A 26947-nucleotide genomic window follows, 5' to 3' on the forward strand; every position below is an offset into this window, starting at 1 on the left:
TTCTATACCCCCCGTGAACATCGTGCCCGAAAGGGCAGCGACGACGAATCATCCCCGGTGGTCACTATCTAAACTGTATAATGCTGCACTTATCGTATAGTAGTGGTACTCTCACTTTCCTCATCTCACAACACTCACAACACAGGTTACGCACAGCTCATACCGAATTGATAGCATTTCCCAACCCCCTCAACGCTAATAACCGAACTGATTATCTACAGAAACGTTCTATTGCAAACTCCCTTTCTTAGCATTTGCTTTGTGTGTTTCCTAGCTTACAATGTTACAATGCAACAATATGGTTGGAGGGGAAGGAAAATGGAAAATATATAAACAAAACAGGACCTAACACTAGCGAACTAAACTTAAAATTCTTCATGAGCTGCGTACTGTACACTTGTATACGAGGAGGAATGAAATATTGTTGCCTCTTTCTCTAAAATCGTGTGTGTGTGTGCTTGCGACCAAACGTGAACGAAAAAATAAACGCCTAAGAACGCCCACCCATTATCCTTGGATGGGAGAATTTTGTGCAATGGCGACCGCGAGCGCAGGAAGGAGATTTGTTTCCCCCGGCCTCTGCACACCCGGCTCGGGGTGTGCGAAAGGTAAACGTAAAATAAATTAACTCTCTACGATAAATAGAATGTCGTCGTCGGGAAAGACGCTTCCGGTGTCCGGGCCGCCGTCGCCGTCGGCACCGATGAGCCCCGCCAGCGGATGGTGGCTGTCGAAAAGGACACCTCCACCACCCACAGACGATACCCCCCGGTGAGCCTCGATGGTGACGGCGGCGGAGGACACCGTGCCCTACACTAGCTATACGTGGTCGAGCATTCCGACCGTGGAGAGCAGTCCGTTGGTGGTGCTGCTGCCATTGCTACTACTGCTACTGCTGCTACTGCTACTGTTACTACTGTTGCTGCTGCTTCCACCGTTGCTGCTTGTGCCGTTGTTGCTGCCGTTTAGCGTGCCATTGGTGGTGACGCTGTTGCTGCCTCCGTTAGTACCGACCACGAGCGTGGTTACGGTGCCGTTGGTGTGAACTTGCTGCTGCTGTTGCTGCTGCTGCTGCTGTAGCTGATTCGACTGCTGTTGCTGACCACCCATCTGACTGAGCTGCACACCATTGCTTACACCGACGACGACGATGTTCGACGAGGTGGACGCCATTGAGGAAGCGTTCGGATTGTCCGACTGCTGATGCTGCTGCTGCTGTTGCTGGGCGACCATTTCCTGGTGCCTAGCCAGCCCGACCGGTGGTATGTCTTGCACGTCCCAGATTTCCTCGAGGAAGCGTGGCAGCTTGCGGTTCTTCAGCTTCAGCGAGAAGCACATCTCGGAGTTCTGGTTGCCGAGCGTTCGCAGCTCGGTGAGGATCGACAGGAGTTTCGCGAACGTGACGCTACATTTCGGATCGCCACCGTGCCGGTTGAGGATGTAGACGCGCAGCGTGTCGATGTAGTAGCTCTGGATCGTCTCGACCAGCTCGGCTTTCTCTAGGCCGGGCCGATCCGAGAATATGACGATCGCGGTTAGCAGCGCGTACTCCACGTTGTCCACCGTGAGCGTGTACATCTGCCGGCAGAAGTGCAGCAGGTCCTCGATCGTGTCTGCCATGCCCGCCATCTTGTACGAGTCGCGCGTGTACGATCGGTTGTTGGCGAACAGGATCGAGTCGGTTTCGGCATCGTACCGACGGGCCATTCGCAACATCATTACCTCACTGGAGCAGGCCTGTATAAGGACAAAAAGAGGTGGAATTAAGCAAGCAGCACTTTGCAAATCAACAACTACGTTCTACCTTTAGTAACGTTATTTGATCCTCCTGCGGGATCTTGGTAAATGCTGGCAGTCCTTTCGCGAACTCCACGATAAGTTGTACTGTGAGAATGGTGATTTCTGTTATGTGCCGGAAGTGGATTTCGTGGGGATCTTCTTCCTCGTTGGGTGAGTTCTGTTGAAAAGCGAGAAAGAGAGAGCCGTTAGCTTATCGACAAGGATGGTTAGATCTCGCACACTGCTACTTACGATCATTATCCTCTTGAGATCTTCCTCCGACGGTTGCTCGTAGCCATCCTGGTACCATATGAGTTTGTAGATGACGGCCATTTGGTTGGCCGTCAGGAGAGGTATATTTCTTTGTCGGTTTTCGTTCAGCAGCTTCTCCGGCAGAAGCTGTCATCATTGGGTGGGTCAGTGTGAAATGGATAAAGCTAATTATTAGACAAAAAAGAACAAAAAAACACATGCTTGCTCTGGAAACATACCGGTATCGCTGCGGTGGGCGGTGATTCGCACTTCATCAGCACCGGCAGCAGCTCCGACTTGTAGTTGCTGCTGTTCGTTGTACTGACGGTGGTAGATGGGATCGTCTGCACCTTGTCCTTTTCCTTCTGGGCCTTCTTCTCCTTCCGCTTGATGGCGCACTGGTTCTCGGGCACGACGCACTCGGGCCGCATCCCCACCGCGAGGCACTTCTTTAGCCGGCACTCCTGGCATTTGCGTCGCATGTACATGTCCATCTCGCACGCGTGCCCAAACTTGCAGCAATACACGGCATTCTTGGTGACGCTGCGCCGGAAGAAACCTGACAGGATCGAGGGCATTAGAATCGGTCACACATCGTGACATCGTTGTTATTTGCAACTTACCCTTGCAGCCTTCGCAGGTGAGCGCGTTGTAATGGTAGCCGGACGCTCGATCACCGCACACGAGACAGAGTTCCTCCTGCTGGCGAGGCGTTGGGCCTTTCTTCTGTTTTTTCGCCTCGCTGCCATCACCGGTGTAACCGTTGAGACTGCTCGAGGGGGACAAATCTTCACGTCCTGCAAAAAGGATGAGATGGGGAAGGAATTCATGAGTGAATGTGAAGACACCAAGCGAAACTCGATCGAGCGTTAGCTGTTTCGGGGAAGCTAATTAAAGATCGTATCTAATGGAGGGCGAAAATGTTTGACTGCTATTATCCAACGTGCGCCCTCTCTCTTCACGTGGTCCGTTCCCTTACACTACACTAACCAAAGGATAGCGCGAAACAGAATAAAACACGCAACCATCATTTCCAGGAACAATGTGACATTAAACTGCAATGTGTAATGGTTTCGTCAATTCTTGAGACGTTGTGTTTTTTTTTTGCTCTTTAAGTTTCGCTCAAACTCACGCACGAACAAATATGACGAAAAGAACACACCACCGCCGGGAAATGCAACGCCAAAGCATTTATCTTCGAATGCAATCGTATTCGGGAACTTGATAAGTCCGAACTGACGGTTGAGGATTCTCCTCCTGTGCGACTTCTTCTTCTTCCTACTCGTCGCTGTAACAAAAATCCCATCGCTCCCCCCCCCCCCACAACCGGTGAAAGACGTTTTAATTACCCCCGAAAAATGGTTTGCTCTTGAACTCGTTTTCGCGTGCTGTCACCGTTCGCAGCTTAAAACGGCTTTTCGCTTGACAGTTCGCGGGAATTAAGGAACTGCCTCCGCCGCGCTTGATGTTTATTACGGTTTATTATGCCCGACAATGGCCGCGCATGCAGAAAATTGCATTCGCAGCACAGTGAGGAAATAAATTAAAGTGGTACCAACGGGACGAGAAGAAAAGCAAAGCAGCATCTCATTATATCATGCGCAGATGTATTTATTGTGTCAGTCTCGGCTCGGTGCGGATATTAAACCAGCAACCGTGAAAGGTCGCACTGTCAGGAGGTGTTTAGGTGACGTCGTAAGACTCTCCCTTCTTTTCGGTTCACGTTTGTACTGAATTTTCGGTTACCTCCAGCTTCCGGAACCAGCCACAGCCACCTCTCGTCAGGAGGACGCGGGATGGCATAATAAAAAAAAGTAAAGCACAAGGACCTCGAAATCCGCGGCGTGCTTCGTTTTCGGCACCCCCCGGAGCGTGGGGCTACTGCACATTTCTCGATCGTGACCGCCGCGGGTGTTCCCGCAATCTGCAACTCACCCCCATCAAGGGGATTGGGGAAGCTCGGTTTTCTGGCGGCCCGTAAGGCATCCAATTAATTATAAACTGCATCGTATATCTTTCAGCCGCTGACACGCAAAGGTCGACGGGCGGGCGGGATGCATCATGCCGCGAAGGACTCGTGGTCTGGAATTTGCATCACCCGACGGCAGCGTGTGTGAGTTCTACGCTTTCGGGTTGTGGGGATTTTCCTGGCACATCTATCCGGACATCGGTCCCTGATTCAGCTTCTGAGAGGTCCACCGTGACTCACGCATGGGTTTGTGTTTTCGCACGATATAAATGACACCCACCACTCGTCGGGGATGGCAGTTCTAACCTCGTCTGTGCTGTGACCGATCAACCCCACGGAATGGGCGGTTATTTATTGATCCTCGCGAGTGGCGCGTGTGGCTTCGCTTCGGTTTCTACAGGAAGCGAGTGCAATTTTGTCGTCTGTCACCAAACCAGGAAGGCGGACATAGCTCCATGGGCGGCCCCACACATTGGGGTGCAGGAGGATGAGCAAAACAAAAAAAAAGAACGACAAATGCATCCCGAAACGGCGATGGAATTAGAGCCGCCGTACCGAATGCCGCAACCGAGGAGAATAAGGAGACGTTTGATATCTTAAGAAAACCAACGCACACGCGGCGAATGAATTACGAGCGAGAATTTCACAGGGGAACGCGAACGCACACACCAGAAACACCGCACAATCAGTCTCTCTCGATCTAGAGGGAAAAAGAGGCGAAATGAAAACCACGGATGAGGCATATTGGGGTGGAAGATGCATAAATGTGTCGTCGCGGTTGTTGCATTCCGCGGAACAAAAAAAAAGGCTGCACTTTTTACGCGGTTCTGACTAAGAACCACATTCGCACTAACCAAGCCAGGGTTCCAGAGCTAATCACGCACCAGGTTCCCCGACAGGCCGCGTGAGTCTGGAATCGAGAGCTAATGTAATTTGGGAGGAAAAAAAAAGAGGAAACGAACGTCATATAACAAAAAAAAAAAAACATAAACACAAGAGCAAGAACAAAAAGAGAAAAAAAAACCCAAAATTTGGATTCCTGCTTCCCGCTCACGCTGCGATCGTCGTGCCATCCCGCGAGGATCGCTCGCTGCAGGCTGCAGGGTGGAAAATAAAAATTCACCATAAATCTCGCGGGCAAGAAAATGCACGATTAAAGTCAGCATAGCACGACACGGTCCTTTCACTTTTGGGGGGGCCGTTAATTTTGCGCCTGTAAACAAGAGCCGGGTTGGAACGCGATGAGACGAGAACACCAAGCCGCGTAAGCTTTGAAACGCGAGTTCTTTTAGTTTGTGGTTATCGGTGCGCAAAATCGGACGACCGGAATGAAGCCTACTGCGATCGGTATAATACACAACCGTCGGGTTTGAGCTTTTTACTGAAGGTGTACCTTCAGGGACGTATGTCAGTTTTGTAGGTTTTAACCTACAGCGAATATTTTTGAGTATCTCGGAATTGATCACAAATTTCACCGCTCGTAATATCCTTGAACGGCAGGACGGAAGAAAAATAACGCTCACAACCCATCTGAAATTTTAATCGATCGGTAATGAAAAACACCCCCAGGAAGTAGTCAGTGCCGTTGGATTCGGGTGGTGATCGATTTCCCTTGGATCGGTTCATTGCCTTCTGGGTGGCGTAGATCTCGTACGGTGGAATGTTTGGAAGCTTCCCCGGAGAGTACGGCGTTAATAAAGATGAGATGTTTTGGCGACCGGCTGGGAACTACCCAAAACTGGCCAGGGAGATTTGTTAGGCCCCAAGAGAATGTGTTCGATTTATTCATGTACGTTACCTTGAAAATTGAATTACAAACAACTATCGTAAGGCGGTTGTTTCTGTTGCGTGTACACAGGATATCCCTGGTTGCTTTTGAGCGTGTAGCGTGGGTCTAGGATAAACCCGTTACTTCCTAAACATCTCACTAACAAGAGACGAAGAATTGACTTCTGAGTATTTTTAACACATCCAGGAAGAGACTAAAAATTTGCTTCTGAGAAAGGCGCATCGAAAAATTCCAAAATTAAAGGATCATGCCTCAGTCTTCCCTAGCATTTCTGTGATCCTAGAGTTCCTAGCTTCTAGTGATAAACTATTGCACCTTCAGCGATCATACCGGGCATGCATTTGCGACGTAAACCCGATTGCCATTCATCATTCCCACGATGACGCGGTTATCAACAAACCTCCAATGGCACCGGTTCGTAGCAATGCTACCATGGTTTGTTAGAGTCGAATGTTTTTAGCGGAATGAGAAGTGAGAACCCCTTAGCGTGATCTCCAACCACGCTTCTAACAGACGATCGGGGACATTCTACCAGCCGTGTCTCGATTTAAAGCATATGCATGTGAGAGCAATAAACGCCGGCGTGACAATTTATTTCCTACCACTTGGCGATCGGTGTACGATCCTCCGCACGTTGTGATCGTGGGGTTCTAATGCACAGCTCGCTGGGTGCAAAACTATCGCAAAACCGCAAATGACGTCAGCCGGGTAAGGAACAGCGAGTAGTTTCCTCCGGGGGAGAAGCTCTCACCACCGGACGATCGACGACCTCCGGCAAAGTTGTGCAGGCACATGTGGAGTGGAGTAGCGCCCGTAACGAGTGCCATTTGTAATAATCGAATGCACGCCGATAGGCACGTACGAGGGCACGATCGTAAATAGTGCAGAGGAATTTCAGCATGCATTAGAGCGATCAACTCTCGCCGCATGGTGGCCTTTGCACGCTAAAACATGTAGTTGTTCTTTTTTTGTTAGTGATCTGAACAGCCCTTCATGTGGGTGGGTAACATTTTTCACCGATTAATCAAAATGTTTTTCGAGGGGTACGTTAAACTCAACCTTGCAGCATGGAGAGCCGATGCAGATAAGCTTCATTTTCGTCCTTCCCACCATTAGCAGAAGGTTGGGTGCTGTTATTGTGAGAAGCAGATGAAAAAAAAACCACGAGACCCGAATTGAGACTGCTCAAAATGATAATCTGCATATTTATGACCCGAAGTGTATCGAGTGAGCCACTCGCGGCTGAAATAAGTCAAAATTCGCTACAAAAAAGCAGATACCTCGCACGAAGTAGGCGTTCGCTTCTGACACAGTTCACGCACGTAGCTGCTACAAAGCGTAATGTGACACATCTCATCGGACTAATTTGCAGCTCATCTGTCGTGCGATGAACCGCAAAATCGAACCGAGAAGTCTTTGGGTGCGGGAGGAACAGATGCAGATGAGCTCTTGTTCCGAGAATCGTCTTTCCCACAACGCACGCTACACGCGAAAATGCCAAATAAGCCTTATATCCTGCTGTTTGAAACTCCACCGTCGAATCGGGCAGGCTCGAAGGAACGGCGTGGCGGCATAATCGACAGGCATTTACGATTTCGATGAGTTATTTTATTACGCTCATTTATTTCCAGAACACAAAACATGAACCCCGAACAGCTCAGCTCAGGACGTCGCGGTGGGTGATGGCGAAGATCTCGATCTCTGCCACGCCATCCACGGAAGTACTGTCTGCAGCAGGCACTTTCAGATCTACGGGGAGTTGATGTCCAGATCTGTGAGATCTCAACCGATCACCTGCGCTCTGATGAAGCCGTTCCGAAAGCGATTTGTGACTTAAGAACTCTGCTGCTGCTGGGACAAGTCACAAATGCGCGTGTCTATTAGACTTTAGCACCGCACCGTTACCTGACGGGTGTCTGGCGACCTCAACCGAGCTGAGCTTGAGATTCTGGGACGATCTGGCTGCAGCGGAAACCCACAATAAATTCCACTTCGTGCGAGCGGTCATTTGCCTGTTGGCGTGAGTCAATCGTTGGAGCTTTTTGCAATATTTGCAGCCGCCCGCGGACAGTAAATCGCTCTCGGCTTCTTTGGCTTGCTGTGTCCGCCGTCCAGCAGGATATTTAAGACCCCCTGCCATGGTCGGCAGACGATTAATTTCACTACTTTAAATGCAACGTGCCGTGCCAAACTTCCGAGCAACAATGTTGCCACAATCCTTTACGGGGGGGATGGTTTCTAATGGTAAACACGCGTAAATTCGCGTTGTTCTGGAATCGTACTCAACTTGGGACGATGATTTAGCGCCAGTTTCAGAGTGCTACCGTTTTCGTGTGAGGATCTTTGGACTTTTCGCGACACGGTGAAAACCGGTTGTCATGGTGAGGAAATGGAATGACACCTTCACACCGATTGCTAGATCGAAAGAGTGTCCATTAGGGATACTCCCTTCCAGAAGGTGGGCAAGAAACGACTTTATGTGCGGAGTTCAACGATCGGTCGGCGCTTGGCTGACCTAATTCTATTGCGTTCGATTTATTTTACTTCATGCCATACCACACTAATTACGCGCGTATGGGCAAAACGACATCCTCCAGCAGCGCTCCTTGCGATCGTCGACACACACACACACGGGAATGTGCGGGACCTAAAAATAAATGCACACTCACCGCGGGTGTGCATAAATAGGTGCACGGTTCTCGCGGTTGTGTGGTTCTGCCGTTTGCCATAAATGCATCATCGGTCGTTTATGGTTCATCTCATTCAATTTTACACCCATTTCGGTGTAGCACAAAAACCGTGAGCTGCCATCGGGTTGGAGAGGCAACTCCAATGCACACAAATACGCACACACACATACATACATGGGAAGCAAACTTCACGAGGGTCGCGTTTTAATGTCGCTGTAAAACAACAATAATAATAATACGCGCCGCCCTAAGTGCCAACCGATGCCATCGAAAGGATGGAGGTGGCCAGGAAGAAGCACGGGGAAGCCAGCATACATATGCACCACCCACCCCCACATACGGTCGCATGTGCAGGGGCGCGCGCCCACGACATGGAGGAGCATGAGCATAAAAAAGGGAAACTTAACCTCGTCCCCTTGACGCCCGGGTGGCGATTTATCTGGGTATGTGTAACGAAGAGAGAAAGAGAACCATGGCAAAGAAGCATGCTCTAGAGCACGATACCGGTACTCGGGTACATTCTTATTGCCACCCCCGACATCCCAGCAGAACGCGCGCACACCCGAGAATTGGGGTGGCTGTTTGGGTCGAGGGTGAAGCAGAAGAAGAAGAAGAAGGAGATGGAGGGAAAAAACTGTGAAAATATGTACACACACACACAGCAAACTACCCGACTCGAAAAATTACTGGCATAGGTCGGGAAGAGTGCACGACACATGCAGCCAGCAGCCAGCAGTAGTAGAAGCAGAAGCATCAGCCAGCCAACAGAAAACGAAGGGATGAGGTTCTCTCTCTCTCTCTCTCTCGCTCTTTCACACACCCGCGATAGGTTGCAAGTATGAACGAATAATGTTTATACGCGCGTGATGAAGACGTGCGCTGGTCTGGGCCGAAGAAAGTGAAGCCGGCGAAGATAACCATTGCGCTGCTGGTCTGGTGAAAGCCACCCAAAGGGAGTGTGTGAGAGAGCAAGAGCGAGAGCGAGAGAGAGAGAAAAAGACCCCAAAAGGAAGGAAAAAGTGCGCGAGAAGCTGGCATTGCAGCGGAAGAGCAGCATAAAACAAAGAATTATCGATCGCCGGACTGGTGAGTCGACGTTTGGTAAGGGCTTTTGGAGGGAAGGAGCCTTGCATGGGGTGTAAAGAGCCCTTCCATAACCTCCTACCCGTGATAACCCCTGGAAAGAGGAGACAGCCGCAAGTAAGTTACTGGGTTTCTCGTGTGCACATCGCGTGGATCGTCGCGAAGGGCTCAAAGCCGTTTCGGCGGGAGGGTGGATGGAAATGCTAGATGCATCTAAAGATAGATGCGGGTCTTGGTAACCGTTTGAGTTGCGGGCGCTTGTTAAAGCTGCTCGACGCTGGAAAGGGCCGAATGGGGAGGACGACAGTGACGCCTGACTGTCGAGAGTTTCTTCCTGCTCGCGGGCATTCTTCTTCTTCGACCGGGAATGACAAAACGGTTGCAATGCTTCCTCCCTTTAAGGGCAGGACCTCGCGCGCACGCGGGAATATCGCTGTGTTGCCGCTGTGTTTTCCGCCACTACAAAAAGGCAATAAAAATCGCCAATCTTCGACAAGCAAATGTGCGTGTAACGGAAGGCACAACGAGGTGTGTGAAAGAGACTCCCCCTCATTCGGTTTCTTCCAGCGCTTGTGGCGCCATCTCAACGAAAAAAGGAAAATGAAAAGGATATCCTTTCCCTGGAATCGGCAAACTGCTCCACGGAGTTAATGGAGCGCCTTAAAAAGCCTCTCGCGTGATGTCCGCGCGCGGGAGAAATATTGCTGACAGACAAATTATCCAATCGAAAGCAACCACCCCTAAAACGGAGGGTTGTAACATCATTTTACGATCAATCGAGAAGGAAGCTCGAATGGATTGATTTTGAACTGGCTTGATTCGGCAATCGAACCATCGAAAAAGGGTATCTAAAGGGGAAGCTGCTTACGGTCTTCATTTTGGATGGAATTCGATTCCGATCCTTCCGGAAAACTCCTTCACCCCAGCGGCATAGGTTTGTGCCACTCGAGCTCAGCACAAAATGCAAATTGCTGATTATCTTTAGCAGCAAAACCGCCCTGAGAGCAGCTCGAATGAAGTCGCTTGTTATTATTAACAGCTCTTGTCACACTTCATTGCCCCGTGCAAACTCATCTCCCCACCCTGACGAACCCGGGGAGGCCACGAAACCGCCACCTATTTCTGCTCCTGCTGCAGCACGTAATCTACTACCCACAAACGCACAAGCACCACCACCATCATAGTGGCCGCTATGCAATTTATCATCGTTACGGGCGAGCCAAACGGAGGGCAGTGCAACAACGGGTGTGCAACAAGGAGGAACAGGAAGCGACGAAGCTGAAGTCTAGCAATGCAGCATATGCCTCTCATGCTGCGGCTGTTGATGCTGTTGCTGTTGCTGTTGCTAGCGAATCTAGCACCTCGTGCTTCACCGCAAGAAATGGTAGGAAATTGTGGCCGCGCTTGCGATCGCATTTCGTCCTACCCCGGGGTGGGGGAGGGCGCGTGGTGGTTGGGGGCGAGCAGCAACAAAAGCAACAAAAAAAAAAGAAAAAAACAACAACTTCTAGAGAAAGATTGGCACGTTCTAGGAGCAGCGGGAACGGCGCCATTCTCGTGAGGACTATCTGCGCAACAACGGGTCGGTTCTTGGTTCAAGATTGCTTTTAAGTGGAAAGTGAAATGGGAAGCGCACTCAACTTGTCAGAGGGAAAGGGCGAGGGGGTTGGGGAGTAAGTGAGGGTGGACGGGAGCACCGAGAACCTTGCGTCCTTGCGTGTCTCTCTTCTCGCTTGCGTCTGACAGGTCGCGCAGAGTACGCGACGTTTGGGGGCACTGTGCGTCCTTGACTCTTGTCTCGTTTGCGCCAGAATGCACTGCTGCAGTGGACGATCGAGCTTGCAGTCCCCCTCCCCTCCCCTCACACACACACACACATACAGACACACTCTCTATCTCGCTTTCTCCTTCTGGTGGAGCACATCCGGGCCAATTGAGTGTTGTACAGTGGGTTTGGTTTTCTGAATGGACTATATCGCCCTATCGCCCGCAGGCTAAGGGATGCTGAGATCCGGACATCTCTCTCTCTCTCACTCTCACTCTCTCTCTATCTCTTGACTCTTCTACTGACACCCCTAACATTAAGCGCGTGCGTCGTGGCACGGCCAGGCGGAGAATGTGCCAGCGTTCGTTTTGTTCCAGCAATTCGACACGCATTGCGCGCACTTGAAACCAGCACACAGATTCGCGAGTGCATCGGACGAACGTGGCATATGACCATGATGCTTTTCTGAGGGTGCCCACAGGTCTCTTTTTTTTTGTTGTTGTAGGGCGCTACCATCATTTGAAGGGCAGTGAGTGAGGTCAGTTTCCGCTCGAGCGTAGCACCAAATCTAGATCGAACCGAGAAGCATCCACGGAATTGCGTTCTGATCGTGAAATAGCAGAGGATCGTAGAGTCTTACGAGATGCTCTGGGTGTTGTGGAGATTTTGATTTGCTACTGCATTTTACGAAGAAAGAGCAGTTGGTTCTTGTTTTGTCTAACAACTGGCACATCATGCATCGCCAAGAATTTGGACAGATGTCTTTAAACAGCGTTGAAAGGGGTATTGATCGGAGGCCTTTATGACAGCTTGTCCAATCTGTCTAGCACTTGGTAGAAAAACCGGTCATCAGCGACACCAGCGAACGGTCAACAGCTAGAACCCCATTTCGACTTCCACCAGAGCTCGTGGACGGGGCGAAGTTAATCGATTTATGTCGCAGCTCGCAGGAACCACCATCGACAACCCTTAGGCCTTAGGCCTCACAACTGCACGAATCCACGGTTTGCGCATACACACACACACGCATGTGTTGCAAGATTTAATGAGCGACCTGGCTAGACCGGTCGCAATTTGCAGCTCTCTGACCATATCTTTATCTGCTCAATGCAAGCGCACGTCTCGTGCGAGCTGTTGCAGGTTGTTGATTGACATTTTCTTTCTCGTCTGCCAGCAGCGTGGCAGCGTGGCACTACGAGGTGGTCTATCACAGGCTCGACGAACTTGAGCAATAGTTGCAGTTGGTGGGCAACATTTCCCTCTCGCCAATGAGCATACAAAAAAAGTGAGCGAATGTGCACCGATGGAAACTGGTGCAAATTCTACTGCCGTTTGCGAGACATGGATGTTCAGCCACACGTTCACACGGCTTTCGTCACGTTAATCCACGTTTCCTTTTACAAAACAGCGTCAAACGCCCGGGCGGGGTGTATCGGTGTCCGATGTTGTCACACATGTTCGAGATCGTGTCCTTGATGCGCTTGTATCGGGCTTGATCGATGCGGGTTTTGTGAAAAACTCCCTCGTCTCGGGTGAAACATCTTCTGCTCGGTTCGGTTCGTTTTTTTTTGCTTTAGCATATTAAAATGCGCGAATTCGCGAACCGGTTCACGTGTCCGGAAACAAACGACAAGATGGCAATAAATCGTTTTACCACTGGACGTCGATTCACAATTTACAACCGATCGTGTATCACTCGACACTTCATCAGCGAGTCGAGGTGTCGTGAAGCAAAAAATTGCAAAAAAAAAAACCCACCCAAATCAGACCGATCGTAAAGTCAAAGCAAGGAAACAAGCGATGCGCGTTAGAAAGCCCCACGAAGCGCACGAAAAAGAAAGCTGTAGTCCCATGTAGTTAATAAAATCAACATCACTGAATAAACGTGCGAACGAGCGTGGCTCGTTAGAGAGACCCTGAAAGGCGGCTCTCCTTCAAGATGCGATCGCGCATGATTGATGGTGCGGAGTGAAACGGAAAGTGTGTGTGTGTGTGTGCCCCGCTTGCGACCGAAAATAAGCAGAAAATGATGGAGCAGCCTGGTTGTTAGTCGGAAGAGAACGGAAAAACGAAGAGCAGAAAAACACACCGGATGAAATTTGCAAACTCGTCACACGGCTCATATGTAATTAAACCGAGTGGTGAGCTTGTAAACGAAGTATTGGTCAAATCAACTGCATGTGTTGGCGACAGGACGATCGAATTTAACATAAAAAAATACTTGAACGTACTGTGCACTAAATGTACGCTGATTTTACACCTCGACAATATAAACCGGGCCTCTTTGATGCAATAAACGATCGAGAAAGGCACTTCTCGGACGAAAGGGGCGTCTCGTTGCCTCAGTTTGCGCAGAATTACAAGCTTTCGTGGTTGTAAGAAAAAAAAAATATATAGCTTCTCGCCGTGTTTGCTAAATTTATACTCCCTCTCGCGTACAACATGTCACGAATTTTGCTGCCATTTTGACATTGAAATTCACCCCACCAGGGCGTACGATCGGGATCGCAAAAGAGGACGATCTTGCCGTGGCCCGCGTGGAATTCTGGTGGGAATTTTTATTTTTGATAGATTTTCAAACACACCATCGTAACGAACGCGCAAATGCGTTCGCGGAAGCTATTTCGGCGGCACGGCGCAATGCAATCAATTTTTGCTCTCTCCTTCCAACCCGGGAAGCTGAGCTTCGGAAGGTCGATCGGTTGGAAATACTTTGCATCGTTTCGACATATTTCTGTGAGCGTTCCCAGAGGATCACGAGCACGCCATGACGTACAACCGATCTGCTGAAGAACTGCCTCTCATTTCGAGCGACGTTTCGATGTTTGACCATATGTTTGACACGAGTATTTATAGTGAGAGACACTTTGAGGGAAGCCTGTGACGCGTCGACCATGCTGGGGGATCGGAAGCGATAAGGATCGGTTTCCTACACGCGGAACAACGATAATCCAAATGTCCGGAAAGACCCCCCGGAAGCCGGAAAAGCTGGCACCGGCACACAACAGAAGGTCTGCATTTAGTTGACGGAAAGCCGAAGCGGAAAATGTGAAAGAAAGTGAGCTGCTGTTCGTTCGCTGACGACGGAACATAATGGAGTAATGTAATGATTCACTTCAAGGTTGTAACATTGAAACGCACACTCGCGGCGTGCAAGGCGCATCTCGAAGACGCGAAACAAGCGTTTCATTACCGAAAGGAAAAATAGAGAAAAACAAGCACGCGTGATCGCGATATGCGACAGCGCACACAGAACACAGCGAGCATCATTGTGCGTTGTTTGGAAACGGGCGATTTGTAGTTTGAAGGCGAAATGAAAGAAGCGAACATAAAAAAATCTTAATAAACCATCGCACGAGAAGCGCGCCGAGAGCCTTGATTTGAAGATTACCATCTCGATTCGCGATTTCTGCCCCATGAAATGGTTCCTTGCGCCATGGAGCAGCGCAAAAATAACGCAGCCAATTGTGGTGAGCCTCACATGCCAGAAAAAAAAAGGTTATGGTCAATGTCGGCGACGCCGCGGCAGAAGAATGTGCACTTTGAGTGCGAGGCTCATTGCGCGGTTTTGCCTCGCAAAAATCACTTCCCTGTGGTTGTGGTTGGCGGCAAACAACACAACAGGCCTGTTACATCGCTAATTATCATCCGCAAATGCGTGCACGATGCGAGAGCAACGTGTTTTTTTAGGCTGCACTTTTTTTTCGAATTTAAAATTTCGCAGAAATCCAACACCAACCCAGCAGAAGTGCATCAGACCCACACAAGAGCCCGGGCTTCATTATACAGCAAAAGGCTTGCCAAAAGGCCGAAATGGCTAAAGGTAAAGTGGCTCTTGTTTCTTAAATGACACCTCCACCGAAACTTCCCACCTTGCGCTAAGTAACGCAAGCTAAACTGGCCCATAATTTACCGCACGTTATGATAGCTGATAGAGCGATCTGACACAAACCGTGTGCCGGATGAAGATAAACGAAAATCGCCTCGAAAGTGACATCACTTGGTTTCCGTTTCGGTGAGCACCAAATTCGGAACGCACGTTCGTGCGGGAAAATTAAGTGCATTGTTTATTCCACTCCAGCGTTCAGTTCATGCGGGTCATATTTTACTTCGAAGCCGCTCATTTTCATTTGTGCAAAAACGCTCAAAATAGACCTATTTTGAGTCGCATTTTCCCGCATAGCTTGCGATCGAAGGCGAGATGGAAATGGAAAAAAACAGATCCCTTCTAAGCAGCCGGTCCCGGCATACCAGACCGATGAGGTGTCTCCGTTGATTGATTCTTAATTCACCTATACAAAGACATTTCGATCCGGGGGTGACATTTTAGGACCACCGAAAGTGCATTGACACCGGCCTGCTGCGTTCGATCGTTGCGGTTGCATTCGAGTTTCTCAAGTTTGATGCGGCGTTTATACGGTTTGCTTCGTTTCTTCTCGCACCGCACCGCCCAAATGGCGAACATAAAATGGCCACTAAATGAAAACACAATCCTCTCCATAGCTCACCCCGAGCCCAAATGGCGGCGGAAGGACAGAATAAACAAAGCAACAGCGAAAAAAAAATATACACAAATCTCAAACAACATTAGCGAATGGGCTGCATCGAAGGATGGTGCACTTTTGGGGGGGAATACGAAAAAAATCGCGAGCAAATCAACACACATACACACGCAAACAAATCCCACGAAAAAAAACGCACCAAAGTCAATAAAATATTCTACGATATAATTCCAAAGGATATTTTTAGCGACCAACTTGGGATGCATGATAGCCCCCGCGCGGGATTTTCGGGTTGCAAATGCAAGGCGGCGTTTTGTGTTTTTCTTCTTCACTGTGGTTCGCTTAAATTCTACCTTTATTTTATTGTTGTTTTATTCCTCACTGCATTATATTCGCTCATCGCCGTTCCACGCGACGCTTTATATTTTTGTGCGATTTTAGCCGCACCGTTGGCTGGTGCCTTTTTTATTTCACGGCCTCGTTAATTTTCCCTTGCCGTGATTGCAGCCAGGCGCTTGTGTGTTTCGAAACGCTTCCGAACATCCTGTCTTAGAACATGGGTGAGGTGCATTTTTGCAAACCGCCTCCAAATTCCAATGGTTCACGGCAAAAACGACAGGAGAAAAAAAAACAAACGATGAATGTGTCACGGGTTCGAACACGGAAAACTGACGGTGTCGACGAAATGCGCGAATGTTCTGGCTTCTGCGTCAGGAGGCAAAACGTTTGGCGTTTGGCAGCAGCGTGCACAATGAAACCCATCTTTAATTGAATCGTTTGTATGCGCTCGGGAAGCTCGATGCCGGCACGAAAGTGCCACGCCTCGTTTTGTTTTAATGCAGCTTTTTTTGTTGCTTCCCTTTTTTTTTTGTTTTCGATTGGCAGGGCGCGAAAACGCAAATTCAAAAACCCCTACCGCGTGGTGAAGGTGAATGCAGTTTTAAATAGACGCCAAACAAAGCGAACAAAATACGAGTAAGTATCGCATTACGAGCTTTTAGTGGGAAATTAAGCCCCCAAAATGGAAGACTCCGTCATTTGGCGAGTATCTCCTGGTGGAGGTGTTTGCGTGGTCCGAAAAAGGCACGAAACTTCACCATTCGCTTGCAGAACGTCAACTTCTGGCGTCGTGTCCACGTCCGGATGCGATTTTTTGGACACGCCGGCCTGCTCAAGAGAACGACGCGGGTGCGTAATGTGGCGTGAACTGGCGGCTGAGCAAAACACACCGGAACCGAGTCTTGACTTGACGTCAGAATCGAATGATTGAACGGAGCGTTCTGTTGCTCTCGCGCAATGCGGTCAAACTTCACAGAAGTTGGGCGGAAATTCAGCCAAAATAAAGCAATCAACAAGCAAATGCTAGAGAGACGGCGGACCGGATTTTGCCATTCGCCGCAGCTGAACGTGACCAAACACGGGAGCACACAGGAGGAGGAGGAGGAGGAGGTCCAGGTTGCGGCCGCGAGTTACCCTGAACTTGATGGAAAATGGAACACACCATTAACCCAAGTGCAAGTGTTGTTTGTACGCCCACGGAAAATGGGCAAGTGAGTGGAAATGTTTGATGTAGCGAGTTAATGCTCAACTCTGCACCTAAAACCAGACGTGTTTCGATTGTTCTTCAACTTTTCCTGGTCGTGTGGCTCGCGCGAAGGAAAAGCCAAGCGCAATTAGATGACTTTCCGAAACGAGAACAAAACAAAAAAAAGAGCCACGAACGCAAATGTCTATTATTCCTTCAACGAGCGTAATTTGTGTGCCGGAAAATAGATGCAGAGGAGTTTCTCTGGAAGCTGGCACGTCTAGAAGTCAGCAACAACAACCTCTCTTCCTTTTAGAAAGGGGGTTTTTATCTGCATGATTTGATAGAAAAGAGGTCCAAAACCCGGTACATAACATATTTGTTTCTCGTTAAGATTGAGAAAAAAAGGAAAACGCAAAGGCAAAAAGGGGGAGGCCTCCAACATAAATTAAATAGCAATCGTACCGCACACATAAGTGCCCGTTTCTGGAAGCAGGGAAGCAATGAGCAACCTCCTCCTTGACTTCTTGGGCACACTCCCCCTCTCCCCCCCTCCCAAAAAAAAGGGCGGACTCGAACATATGCGCTCTTGGGCTCTGTGTGGCACACCTCCAGACACACCTTCTCCACCACCGACCACGCTAGATAAGATCGATCGAAATGGACGAACGCTGACCTTGAATCGAATCTCGCCTCCCGAGGGCCCAACGATCTAGTTCGGTGCTGCTCTTGCCGTTGGAGGCCCCCTTCACTGGCTGGGAGAGAGGGACCTAAGGACGTAGCCGGAGGAAGGAAGTTATAAATAATCGAACGTAAAAAGTAAAAGGAACACCTAACCTCCATCGCCACCAGGTGGACCTCACGGCGCAAAGGAAGCAAACGACGGGCTCCGGGCGACCGAAGGCATTCGTTCCACATTTCAACCCCACTCGGGAAGCGAATCGTCGAAAGGCGCACTAAATGGGGTACCGCCGCGATCGTCGGTTAGAATTCGAATCGGCTTTATTTTTTTTATTTTCATTTTCGATGAACCTCAGGCTCACAGCTTCGTTGAAAAGAAAAACCGGCCAAAATCTCGCAACTCATTAGGCCACGAAAGCGTGGATAAAAAGGGAACCACTCTCAAGAAGGTGCTACCATGCTGGCGCGTAATGGCAGATCAGGGCACCAGGGGAAGGAGGAGAGGAGAGGGGGACAGGGGGGGGGGAACTGACGCTCGGTACTCATCGCGAGAAGTCGGATTATGCTAAATCGCCGATCGCCGTAGATAATCGGCCGAGAAAGGGCGGAAGCTGATCATAATGCCAGCCCGAGGGCGCTGTTGTTGCGGTTTTTTTTTGAAGCGAATCAACCTTTGGCAGGTTGTTTGTCCGATCGTGAAGTGGCCCGGCGCTACTCGTCAGTAAACTTTGACATTTCCTGCACTTCGACGTGGGGTTTTAAGACTTCAAGAGCGTTCTACTCCTTCTCCCAGCAAACTGAAGTGCGAACTGAAACGGAACAAGTCTTTCCACATTTACGATCACCGGTTAAGCGCTGGTCTCGGCAGATTGCATTGGAAGAGGCGCAATAGGACGCCGGTTCGTTGGGTTATGAGCGGAGGACCTCTTCATCATACACCGATTCGGAGGTGCGATGAGGAGGGAGAAGAAGCGGCCAACGAAACTGGTTTTCGATCCGTCTCTGATAAAAGGTTTGCGCTCGATCTTTCGCTTCGATAACCTGCTGCGGTGGAGCGAGAGAAAAATCTCCCCTCCTTTCGAATGGATTTGCCAGAGCTGTGGATGTACTACTGCGATCGAAGGTACTGGGGCAAGTCGAACACCAGAACCGTAGTGGAGTGGTGTCTATAAAACAATCCACCGAGCTGGCGTAAGAATAATCCCCATGCGATCTAGCGAAAGGCAGACGTAGTGAATTGATATCACCAGCATGTTCGAGCAAAAATAGGGCTCCAAGATGGTGCATGCGGTTCTCTGCAGTACCTGAGTACCGAGGCGTAAAGCATTGACTTTTAAAGCCGAGCCATTTGGTGTTTTTTGCTGCTGCTGCTGCTGTTGTGCTATTTCCCCACAATAAAAAAACGAGAATATTTAATTTTAATTACAGCTCGAACTAGTTTTACAACCCGATCGCCAGCCAGCCCTGACGTAGTTTCCCCGGGCAGATTGGACACCTTCTCCTTAAGCGCCAAGCTGATTCTCGCCCTAGCACACGCAGCAAGACGTGGTTATCGTTTTGAAATGAATTCTTGAAGCCGTCCAATCGAATGATACCACAATTGTGGCCCATCGACGCACAGGTCCACTAGACCCTGGGTGCTACAGAGAGTTATCCAACGCGGGCGTGCTGTTCTCCACTACCACGATCGCGGGTCTCAGTGGACACTGCGTTGGGTTGATTTTAGCCGTCCCTAGCTGGCCCTGTACGTGTCTGCGTGGTGACGAGTCCAACCCGTAGTCGACGACTTCCACCAGAGCGTGCCCCATTCGGAGGGAGGTACGTGTTGGCGCGCGCAAAACCCGTATACTACCTTCACCGCACGTCGTCGTCATGCTTCACCAAGAGCGTGGTGAGCTTGGAGCACGCGGCGAGAAAGGCGCTCAGAGGTAATATTCAAAGCCAACTGCATTATCAACCCGATCTACGAGAGGCTGAGGAATGGACTTCACCTTGGAAGTTTTGTAGGTCTTGCGGGCCGGTTTCGATCGAACGCAGAGTTCGCATCATCGGGTGTGGCTTGGCGATCGGCGCTTCGAAACTGATCATGCACATAAGACCTAACAGGAAAAATGGCGGGTATGGGCGTTTTCGTTTCATTACGCGTCTTTGCAGCCTGAACGACTGCGGAACTTGTTGAGGTGATCACGTACATGGATATAGGTGATTCATGAGCGTGGGACAAGAATTTAAATGAAGCAGGAAGGCGACTCACCTCACCGCAGGTGGATGAGGTGGTTGAGAATCTTCTACACGCCTTCCAAACCATCTCGCCTTGTGTTAAATCGTCTTCGCAGGGTGCGTACTTCGGCGGGTAATGTTATAATTAAACATGACAGAATCAGTAAACATGAAACGTTTACCGCGCGGTTCGTGTGGAATAGAAAAGAGCTCGATTCCGCCGAGCATCCGGTCGATAAATTTCGCACAAAAAATAATGAAGAACTATTTCCGCTTTTTGGGAGGTACATTTTCACGGCGTGTCAGCTCGTTGGTGCGCAATACACACACACACACACACACACACACACACACGGACGTACGATCGAGCGCGCCTCAATCGACCGGAAACTGGACTATTTCGAACATGACTAGGCGCAAAAGCCGGCGCGGATAGTCGCTCACCACTCTTCTGGGGTATGTTCTGCGCGCATGATGCTCTAGCTCTCGTTTCTCGCATCTGTGGTGGTGTGTTTTCACCCTGTGCCCGAAACTCGGGGTGGAAAACGGATGGGTACGGGTGGAGGAGGATGCATTTGGAACAAGCGAAAAACTTGCCTCATCATCATTAACGATGAAGAGAGGGAAAATGTACAGCAACAACGAACAAAACAAAAATGGAGTATAATAGAAGCTCGTGCATAGATATAGGAGTGGTGAAAAAAAAAAATAAAGTCTAATCTAACGTAACGAAAGCTAGAAGCCGAGGGAAAATCGTATTTTCCTTTCGTATCGATGAAATTGATTGTTCCTGGCAGCGTAAAACCTGCCCCAAGAACGGAGGAAAGTGAGAAGGTACACCCACCCATCATCCCCGGAGTCGGGCTTCGAGCGAGAAGGCCCATTTATGGCGCAAGAGATGATTTATGCTTTTTAAAATTCGTAATTCCCAAAAACGCTCTGCTTTAAGATTCATGAGATCGCGATGCAGCCACGGTGGTCCAAATCACTCATTCGCAAGGCGTAATCCGGGAGCTGAACCAATTTTATTAATTGGCTGCGAAGCGTTCGTTATTCAGGCGGACGAAAAGAAAACACTCGCCTTGGGGTTGTTGCATCATTAAAGCAGAAAACCCCTTGTGGGCCGTCGCTAAGGCTATTTAGGAAGCGATTCAGCGAACGGATCGGATCTGGCGCAATTTGTATTATTTGTTTCCCCACGGAACCGAACCGGCTGAACTGCATCATATGCACCCACGCTTGCACGCCAACGCCAGAGCTCATGTTTCATTGCCAAACGCCAGACGCGCGGCAAATGGCTTTCGTACGCAACCGAGCCCAGCTCGACGCGAGAACGGTTGAGAAAATGTATTAAAATGTTCTAATCCTGTTAGCGGTCGGAAGTTGCGGTCAGCAAAATCGAACAAACTTAATTACTGTCGCCATGTTGCGTTAATACGGCATGTAGATAAGAATGTAATGAGCGCATGGTTAACTACGTCCCATAATTCCTACCCGCAGGCAGATATTGCTGCAATAAATTTTAACGAGACTTTGCAAGGCTTACAGTTTGTTTAAAAACTTAAATACCTCGACAATGACTCTCTGTACGGCGTCGTGGGATCGTATAGAAAACCTTTATCACGATATCGTTGCATTAAATGCACCAAAAATGAAGCAATTTCCTAGAAACAAACGCACGAAACGCCGGTACGAAGAGTTAATTGATTTCACGCGCAGATTCGGGAAAAAAGATTTCTACTCCCTTTTCGATCGTCTGTCGCAGTTGCGCTGCACAGTTGCAATGTTGCAACTTCTGCTTCAACCCCCAGGGGAGTGAGATGTTTTTGGATTCCAAAATCCTCCACCACACTTTGAGCAACTGTAAACAATCAGCGCTCTTGTTGCACTCGAATCGAGCGCTTTCGCAAACGGGTTTACGCATGTATGCGCAGCAGGAAGCGCAAGCATGCACCGCGTATCAGATTTTTGTTCCCTGTGGTGGGAGAGATGCAAGATGCGACCACCCTAATTTAATCCGCTCGATGCCAAATCCAACCATGGTGGGGCATTTTCGCGCTCCATGCGGAATTCGTTAAGGTTTTTGGCGATTTATTTTTCTTAAATTCCCCAAAGCACACATCAACCATTGGGCGGAAATAAATTAGCTCATTATGAGCGCGCGATGGTGTTTGTTTTCACTTTGCCTCTCTTTTCTCGCTTTTGCCTACTAACAGCGCCATGGTCAGCAAATTTTCGATGCACTTTAATGGCACTAAAACAATGTTTCATGTTTTCGCTTGCGCCAAAAACTTGTGCATTGGTCGTCGATGACGACGATGGAGCACAAAATACAAACACAATGCGATCGTAGAACAGCTGCTTTAGGACTTCCGAGACGCGTTCCGAGATCGGATTAAATATTACCTCAAACGCGCAGGTCTGTACGCAGGACGACCATGTTGTAGTGGACTCACCTGGAAAGGAACAAGCAGAAGAAAAAGAAATTCAGATTAGTTCACATGAACAAAAGAGCGTACGCTACATGAGCTACGGAAATGGCCTAAATGATATTAATTGTCTCCCAGCTAGACTCACGATTAGGAGCATCATAAACATATCTTTCGTTCCGTGCCTCGCTACAGGAAGCCAATCGTCAGAGCAGAAACATAAAAAAAAACATACACATTCAACGAGACAATGGCATCATAGTTCTTATTTACATCGGCCACGAGAGCGGACAAAACCGGACGGCCATTGTTGCAACAATGTTGCACCCATCCTAAGGTTCCTGCAGCGAATGCACCCGCGAGTGCAACAGGAACGATGCACTTCTTGGTGGAAGCGGTGAGTGTCAAGAACATTTTGTGTCCGTCCACAGACCATCGACGGCCACGAACAGCTGTACCGAAGCTGGGCCAACAAAACCCAAGAGTGCAACACAACGCCACGCTGCAAACAGTTGCGGTGTGGCACACAAACAAACCACCCCAACAAATGCACTTCTCGAGCTGGCGGAGCGTCTTCGCAAAACAGGAAGTCTAGCGTCGAGTGGCGGTTGTCGGCGAGAGTGTGTGGGGTGGATGACTTATTGTCGTCTTAGAATAGCACGCCCGAATGCAACCGACAGCGGACCAGAAACGGACAACCAGAGAGCGAGAGCTTTGGTTTCGGTTTTGTATGGGATGGCGGGAGTTATGAGTGCACAATCGCATTGCCGGGACGTGTTTGGTCAGAGGACCTCCGGTGGAGACAAGGCGGGAAGAAAACCTACGGGAAACTATCATCTTTCAAGTGTGCCGCCGACTGTGGCGCCATTTCCATTCAGTGAGCCGGTTATGGGGGATTTGTATAGTTGTTTAAGGGCACTAACTCTTCTTTTCGCAATGTCAGTGGTTTTGATCACTGCAGGAAAAGGCAACTACCATCCACTTGTTGCAAAGTTGCAATCCCATTAGGAGACTTCTTCTTCGCATGTTAGGTAGTGCGTGACATTTGACAGCTGTCAAGTGAAGTTGTCGACAATTAGACAATGGCAGTACTTTAGGTTATTTGAAATTATTTACCACATGAGACTACATTAAGTATTGGTACTAAATCTTCTCAAATTGATCCAATATCGCAGTTGGATCAATTTTTATACCATCATTTAGTGACATCACTAGGAATTGTGATGCGATCGATAGAGAACGGTGCATGGTGAGGAATAGTCTACGAAGAGTTCCTCGAAACATTCGACAGCATCTCCATCGTCCACCGCCTTAGCAATAACCTCCAGCGAAGGCCCTCGGAAGGGCCAGCTCGTGCCGACGTCGCCACAAAAGATCATCAAACCGTATCGCTGTTTTACATAACGCGCGCGTGCGCACCTCCCTAAGCCGCCCTTTTTCATCCCCACCACCCAAAAAAATGCCCACTGAACTGCTGCTGTAGCAAAAAAAGGGCCACCCTCAACGCCTTCGCTCCATCGAGTGCCACGAGTGTGGCTGTGTTGGAGTGATCGCGTTGCATAGGCGAACGGTGCCATTGCAACCTTGCCCTTTGAGCCAGCGCAGCCAAGCGATGGTGGTGGGCAAGTTCAACGTCGGAGTTCGCTGCGCGCTGTTACCGGCTGCTGGAGAGCGCATCCCAAGGGCATCTGGTGAGTTCACGAAACGACAAAAAAAATGGAAAAGAAAAACTAAAGCACGACCGGCACGAGAGGGAGAGCACAATGGGCCGCCCGTTGTCAGGCACTTGAGCGAGAGGCAGAAAGTGCACTATCTTGATTTGTCGATCGCGCGCCGCCGCTCAGGTCATTGGCGGCTGTTTGGCGTCATCGTCACGTGCGCCAGATGATGGTTGTGTGTGCGGTTTGTGGATCGAAATTGTGGGCCCTAGCTGTGGGGGGAGATGTAATTTCGCCTTATTGTCGGAGTATGTGCATCTTCTAGATGCAGCTGCGAAGTGCTCGATCTCTCGTGGCGCGATCTGCAACATCGAATGGAAGATGTGTGGTGCCCTTTTGAGAATTTCGCTCCAAACAAGCCGGATCTGCAACGGTTGACTTTTAGACCCATCACAAGCGTCAAGATCGCGCTGAGATGATCTATCGGTAGACCTGAGACATGGAGGTAGACCTCTGGTGCACTTCTCGCTCTAGCAGCCTCCTTGAAATGGGACTTAGGAGGGCCTGCTTGCGGTTGCTTACATGTTACAATCGATAATTGAGGATTCAATTCAACTAGAGCTCATTACTGACGTCAATTGTGCAGCTCCAGTGGAGGTCAAACAAACTGCAACCGTTTACAGTGGGCGGTAGATCGCGTACATCTATTTCAAATCAATGGGTAGCTTATTAATAGATCACGTTTTGTGGATTCATCCATAATTAGCAGTTAATGTTTACCGGTTCATTGGAGAAAACGTTCTACGATCCGCACCAGAAGAAGCGATGAATTCTGGTATGATCTAGAACGTGCTACAAACAAACCTTGAATTTGAAAGTCAAGAAAAACGAGCTACTTCATCGATCAGCCGCAGTTTCGCATGCTGCCGCTATTTCGCACCATATTCCACTAACCAACTACACTCGAAACCTGTATACCGACAAACCTGTGCGGTTCGTTCTCGTTGCTGACCCCTCGCGCGAAAGGAAATACAAACGGAAATGCCTGCCGTGGGGTCTTCGTGGCGCTAGGTGCTAGTTCATCGAGTGGCTGTGAGGCATACGCCGTGAGAATAGAACGATGCTAGCATGCCAAGCCCATCGTTGCCGTTTCGTTCTACAAACGGGAAGAACGTGAGGAGGTCCAAGAGCAGGACCGCACGAATAGAAGGAAGTCTAGAGCGAAACACAGCTAAGGTTACGGGGCATTAGGGTGCTAATGCTACCGGAGGGTCGGTTGAGTACACGAGCGGAAAAAAGGCGATAGAAAAGAGCGAACAGAAAAAAAAGAAACGAATTCACAACACCTACCACCCTCCGGTAGGCTCTAACGTAACGCCCGGTGTACCAACATAATCTACATAATAGACCCCTTCGCATGCACAGGTAGCTTACGGGGCTCGGAAGGGTGGGTGGGTCCTGGAGCAACCAGACCTCCCCAGGCCGTAGGGCGCGTAAATGTGGTGAAGGTATTCCTCTTCTCCGTGTAATTATACGTACGCCGTATCGAACCGGCCGGTCGGTTTGTTCCATTCTCTGGTAAATGAAACAGTACCCCTTAGCTTAGAACCCCTTAGCCAGGCAGAACACCTACTGCGGGTGTTACATGTACGCAAAAGTGCCACAGTGCGGTACAATTGTAGGCTCTTGGGTGTGGAAATAAATATTCATAAATCGAAACTCAACAAAGTAAAGTGGAAAGTAGCTAAAACTCATTCACTGAAGGAAGTCAAACGCACTGCACACAAAATAACGGAAAACAACACAAGACAGAGAAGAACAGAGAAGAGAACAAACCAACAAACTAGATTAGGAGACAAAATTGAACAATTAACTTATGGTGGGTGATGAAACAGGAAAAATAACATCGATGAAACAATCGTTTTCAGGCTCTCGAGGTGTTGCTTCGGGTGATGCATTCTTTTGAGACCTCTTTCTGGAACTAATGCGCTGAAATTCTAACCCCTGGAGCTACTCACTCTAGCGTAAAAAAAGCAAGTTTGTATGATGAATAAGCTACCGTAGGTGGGAAAGGTCTCATTTGAATGCAAGGCAGTTTGGTTGGTTGCTTATATAGACGCGCAAAAGAATAAAAAATATCAACCCAACTGAGGAACTCCAGCAAAATAACGCGTTCTTTCCTAGACGGTCCGAGATACTATCAATCATAGCGCCGTCCAGGAGACGCCCTCTAGCGGATAGCGCAGCAACCCTAGATCGTACATTTGCGTGTCGATTAAACCACCCTTCTCTGAGGGATGGAACTATTGAGTGTGTCCGTGCAGGGTTTGATTTGTATGTATTTTGCGTAAAGCAGCGAAACTATGGTGTCACTTTTTTTTCCTTCTTCTGCTCACTCTCTTACGGAGACGCTTCACGGTAAACACATGATGGTAATGGCGCAGAAGGCAGACAAAAGCAGGGGGGAAAAAAAGCTCGAAGGAAACAGGTTTATTCACACACAACTTTCCGGTCTTTCCGCGATATTTACAACTTCTGCTGGTTTGAGAGTGAGAGGGATGCGTGCCCGCCTGGCTCGCCTCTTCGCCTTCTTAGGGCAGCTTTT

At 49.2% G+C, this 26947-nt stretch overlaps 1 protein-coding gene across 1 annotated transcript in view; it reads right to left on the reverse strand.

Moving 5' to 3' along the window:
• Positions 1-819: 819 nt before the first annotated feature.
• The window catches only part of LOC128721803 (ecdysone receptor-like), a 50970-nt gene continuing 24842 nt past the window's right edge, over positions 820-26947 (reverse strand). Inside the window, exons 2-6 of the mRNA XM_053815595.1 lie at positions 2655-2828; positions 2271-2590; positions 2032-2178; positions 1805-1957; positions 820-1737 (exon numbers count right to left, since the gene is read on the reverse strand). Of these exons, the coding sequence (XP_053671570.1) occupies positions 820-1737; positions 1805-1957; positions 2032-2178; positions 2271-2590; positions 2655-2828 (1712 nt within the window). The remainder of the gene's footprint in view (positions 1738-1804; positions 1958-2031; positions 2179-2270; positions 2591-2654; positions 2829-26947) is intronic.

This window comes from Anopheles nili, chromosome 2 (genome assembly GCF_943737925.1).
Source record: "Anopheles nili chromosome 2, idAnoNiliSN_F5_01, whole genome shotgun sequence".
Taxonomy (NCBI): domain Eukaryota; kingdom Metazoa; phylum Arthropoda; class Insecta; order Diptera; family Culicidae; genus Anopheles; species Anopheles nili.